The 4957-nt window shown below is 36.2% G+C and overlaps 1 protein-coding gene across 1 annotated transcript; it reads right to left on the bottom strand.

Annotated features, from left to right (window-relative positions):
- Positions 1-1067: 1067 nt before the first annotated feature.
- Positions 1068-2705, bottom strand: LOC112501844 (putative homeobox-leucine zipper protein ATHB-51). Its single transcript, XM_025105581.1, has 3 exons — positions 2583-2705; positions 1636-1970; positions 1068-1370 (listed from the first exon to the last, which is right to left on the bottom strand). Exons 1-3 carry the CDS (start codon positions 2686-2688, stop codon positions 1104-1106), a joined length of 708 nt encoding a protein of 235 aa, XP_024961349.1. The 5' UTR covers positions 2689-2705; the 3' UTR covers positions 1068-1103.
- Between the last annotated feature and the right edge of the window lie 2252 nt (positions 2706-4957).

Here is a 4957-nt window from a genome sequence, read left to right as displayed (position 1 = left end):
TAAAGGGTCATTACGAATGTGGTATAAATAACAATTAAGTGACATTATACATACATGCATAATTTTGCATAATTTTAATTAGTTCTCATATATATGTGTAATTATTAATGCTAAAGTTATTGATGTTAAAAAAATAAAGAGGTTCAGAACTGTGGAGTTCTTGATGAGTTTTTAATTTGATAAGGTGGACTTAAGGTGGCGATAAAAAGTACAAAAATGAGGTTCTTGTAAGAACCTCCATTGTAGATGCTCTAAGGGTTCCGACATTAATTTCGATAATTGTAATCGTTGGGATTCTTTCGAAAAAATAGGTCATCCGAATTTCGTTGATGAAACTATCACAAATCCTTCGTTGTGGAAGTATGTGTTGCAAAATCCCAAAATGGTTGGTGATTGAAAGTTGCCATTGAAGACCCATCAGAGTAAAAATAGAACGACCATTGGAAAACCATCAGCGATATGCCATGTCGGAATCCCGTATCTATCCAACTTTTCGACAACGAACCTTTCGTAATAGATCAAGTATCTAACGATTACCGAACGATCTCTGACGGCTTCGTCCGCCACGGAAAGTGTCCAGTTTCTATAGTCGGACCTATAGGGTATATTTTTAAAACACCCACTTCTTTGTCTAGTTAGTAGTAGTTAGGTGGGGTTAGGATTTCTACATGCATGTTGTATCTCATTTCATTTCCATAATAAATGCATATATGTTTTAATGCTTTCTATTATTCACGCTAGTTAATAGAGTGTGGTTTGTATTTATTATTGGCCGACAAGATCTTTTTGGTTTGGTTTTCTAGTTAAGAATGGTTTGCTCTAACTAGTAAGCTTTTCTCTTTACATGCTTTCTGTAGCCCTTTTCACTTCTAGAAAATCAGGTATCAGCGACGAACATCAATCCTTCGCAGATGAGCAAGGATCAACCAAAAACTCAATCCCTCACTGATTTGCTTGTACTTTTTATATAAAACTTGAAACTAAGAATAGTTATTTGACCATATTGGAGTGTGACAATTTTCAAAGAACTGATTCAGGTAACATCTTTTAAGCTGATAAACTTAATAACATCTAAAACTTGACTAAGTAAACTAAAGATGATTTTATGGATAAGAAGGAAGAACAGCCCAGTTGGAGTAAGATGGAGTAGGCATTGCTGATCCATCATAGTTGAGCATATAGCTGCATTCGACAGCAGCAGCGGTGTTTGCGGCAACGACTGTGTGGTGAGGGTGGTTGTTGGAGCTTCTAATGGCGGCCACCGATGTGCTTTCAACTGTCTCTTCTCCGGACATATCTGTGTAACCTGTTGTAGAGACTGCTGCTTGTCTCTTGCCTTGTTCTTTGAGTATGGTTCTCAATGCTAGTACCTTAATCATATCAAAGGCTTAAATAGATTAACTTCATTGTTTCTAGTCGATATAAGAAGTTGGGAAAAATTACCACTTTCATTCTTAACATTTGAAAATAACCTATTAATTCGTTATAAAAGTAGCTATATTGTTATTTGGGTAATTAATTTGTTCAAATGACTAGAACTTAACGTACCTAAAGATCTTGAATCTAAAACATGGGCGTTTGAAAGAAATTCATGGTTATTTAGAGGGAGGGAGATCATGGCATTCATTTACGTACCTCATCTTGAAGCTTTTGCTTCTCCCTGAAGACAGCATCGAACTCTTGTTTAAGAGCATCGTACAAGCGCTCAAGCTGCTTAGCCTTCCAACGAGCACGTCGGTTCTGGAACCAAACTGCGATTTGTCTAGGCTGCAGCCCTAGTTCTTGTGCAAGCTTCATCTTCCTATCAGGGTCCAGTTTTATCTCCTCCTGAAAACTGTTTTCCAGTGCCTCAAGTTGTTCACTTGTCAATCTTTTTTTCTTGTCCTGATTGTTGTTATCATAATCAAGTTGGCTCATATCCATCATTGGTAAAGAGCCCTGCTGCATCATTTGCTTCATCTCTGTCCCTCCTGCTACCATTCTTCCAAAAGTTAATATTTTGAATCTAAAACTTACACAGCTTTTCGCATTTATGTTGGTGCATTAGTCCACATATATATATATATATAGATCGTGTTTTGTGCATACATACATACATGCATACATACATATATATACATATATAGATAGAGACAAACACATGCATGTGCAAGCACACAGTGACACAGGAGCAGAAATCATTATGTTCAGCTGGGTATTGGCAGCTTGTCCAATGAATTCCAAATGCATCTGATTTGAAAGAGATGGAACTTTTTATTTGATCTGTTTTCCGTAGAAGGTAAATGAGCAAAGAAATAAAATCTTATGTCAAAGTTGACTCTAACTTGCATGCATTTGCAACCACTAGATTCAAATGACTTAATAGGTACCACAGTTGGGTTACCAATTACAACCACCATCGAGACCTCATGCAAGGCGATCCACATCGAAAGATTAATTGGTTATCTAAAACAAGTAGAGAGATAAACTAAAAGTGAACAGTGAAGCATTACAGAAGTGGTAAAACCACATGTGTAATGCTTTGATCATAGAACTAAATGAAAGGGAAATAAGACGATCTGAAAACATTTAGAATGAATTACCAGGTGGGTATAGATAGGGGTCACTGTTATAGTTGTAGAGAAAGGCAAAGGAACTTTGTGCAGGGCGAGGAACAAACGGCATGGGGTTGCTGCTACTCCAGTCCATTTACCCTCTTTCTTCTTTCTCTATAGCTTCTCTTCACACCCTTAGTTGTTTAACCTATCTATAGCGGAGTCTAATGTATTGGGTACCTTGGGGGTAGGGGGAGGATATAAGGTGTTGTGGTGATTCTTTTATGGAAGAAAGTGGTGTATTTATATGGGAAATAATGTATGTAAAGGAAGGTACATGCTTAAGCTAAGATGGGTGAGGCAAATAGACACGGCTGGTACTGTTTATGCCTGTGAGAATAAGTTAAAAAGGGTATAAGAAGAAGAAAGTAGGGATGTGGAAGGTCGCAATCTGGTCCCCAATGGGAGTTAAGCAGCTGAGCGTCTTGAGCCTGCATGCATCTTAACTGACAATATGCCTTCTCTTTTCATGCCTCCTCTGACACATACTACAGTTCTGCACCTTTTGAATCTCTCTCTCTCTCTCTCTCGCTCTTTCTCTCTCTAGAGAGAAGTAGCTCGCGGTGGGATACAAACGAAGGAAGAGACGAACAAGGTAGAGGTGGCTTCTTAAGGTGCCAACATGTAATAAGTACTCTGATAATGACACCTCCCATGTTTAGAAAGAGAAAGAGAGAGAGGGAGAGAGAGAGGGAGAGAGAGAGAGAGAGAGCAAATGGCAACATAACCAGATATCACGCGAGAGCTCTATGTTCATCTTTCTCCTAATAATGAATCCTTTAAAACAAGACTGTAAGCAAAAAATATATATATATATTATATATATATATATATTATATATATATATATGACGAGATATATGTAAATGTAATATGTGTACATGTGTCTCAATGAATGCATGGGTAGCAGATGGATAGATGTCATCCCCACAAAAAACAGCCATTAAAAAGGAAGACAGTGGGCATGGCGGACCCTCCACCATTAAAACAGTGAGTACGTTTGCATGGATCGGACTATAGACAACATGTTTGTGTAGCATATGAAGCATACAGGCTAGACACACTCTTGCCCTTTTGTTTTCCTTTTGATCGAGTTGTTGATAAATTTAATATTTCATGCACACGTTAGGGACCAGTAATCGAGTAGGATGTTAAAGTCTTATATATATATATATATATATATATATATATATATATATATATAAACATAGATCTACTTTTTTCAACCTAATCCCTCCCACATGATCTCTCTCTAATAGACATCCACTTTTTTCTCAAAAAAGATACTTGTATACATACAAAGGAGGCTCAAGATTTGTGGTAATCAATCAGACCATCCATGTTCGAATTAGAGCCAACTGAACCCTTATTTATGTATCACATCTCCGGAAATTGCACATAAAATGAGTTAAGGTGAATATCGATCATCAATCACAAGCCGCTTGGTCTTAACCCCTCTATTGTTTTCTAGGGAAATTAAAAACTTCATTAATGATGTGTGATAGGGTCAAGAGGTCTTTTTTTTAGATCACTTTTAACTTTTACTGTATCAATGTTCATCAAATTGTACCAACTTGTGAGCGTAGTACTCTTGTTTGTAATAACTTATTATAAGTAATAAAAAAGCAGAGGATTTCTAAACCCAATGTTGAATGTAGAGGTATGAACCATGATAGGATTAGCCTCTTACCTTTGCTCTTCACTTTTTTAAATTTATTGATATATTTTACAAGAACACTTTACATTTAGTGTCACCATCGATCAACATAGTATTCGCCACTTTTTAGGTCGAACAATTCGTGTTATATTTAACGGCTTCTCAAATCGTAAAACTATTTTTAATGAAATATCAAGCAAAGGGAATATGGTTCCTTAGACGTTCGAGAATGGTTAGATAGGCGGTTGGCAACAGAAATGGTTTGAATAAAGCTTTTTAAAGTTGGGATTAGGTAACTATCACTACAAGAAAAATGACCTTCAGAGAAGCTTTTATTTTGTACTTAAAAGTCTTAAAAGCTTCTCTAAAACCTTTAGATAAGCTTTTCAATTTTGTCAAAGACCTTCTCTGTGTGACGGTAGGTGAAGGTTTTAGAGAGGGTTTTCGAAGGGTGTGTTTTTGTTAGTCTTTAGAGACGCTTAATTGAGGCTTTAGATACACTTTTAAACTTCTCTAAAGGTTAGTCAACTTTTTATTCAAAACTTCTCTAAAAGTATATATATTAGTGACACTTTTCAACTATTTGTGACGGTTTATAAGAGTTACTAAAAGATACTTTTAGAGAAGATAATGAAAAAGCTTCTCTAAAAGTATTGGTTTTAGTGAGACTTTTAGAAAACCTTCTCTAAAAGTTCTAATTAGTTAAG

The sequence above is a fragment of the Cynara cardunculus genome (genome assembly GCF_001531365.2).
Source record: "Cynara cardunculus var. scolymus isolate 2C chromosome LG 1, CcrdV1, whole genome shotgun sequence".
In the NCBI taxonomy this organism is placed as follows: Eukaryota; Viridiplantae; Streptophyta; class Magnoliopsida; order Asterales; family Asteraceae; genus Cynara; species Cynara cardunculus.
The sequence above is the reverse complement of the archived record's forward strand: the minus strand, read 5'-3'. Positions and strand labels throughout refer to the sequence as shown.

Excerpts from the sequence above, each read along its gene's own strand:
- LOC112501844 (XM_025105581.1), bottom strand. The coding sequence starts at position 2,688 with ATGGACTGGAGTAGCAGCAACCCCATGCCGTTTGTTCCTCGCCCTGCA. Across the intron at positions 1,971-2,582 it reads CCCCTATCTATACCCACCTG|GAGGGACAGAGATGAAGCAA; the intron begins GTAATTCATTCT and ends GAATGGTAGCAG. Across the intron at positions 1,371-1,635 it reads AGCAAAAGCTTCAAGATGAG|GTACTAGCATTGAGAACCAT; the intron begins GTACGTAAATGA and ends GATATGATTAAG.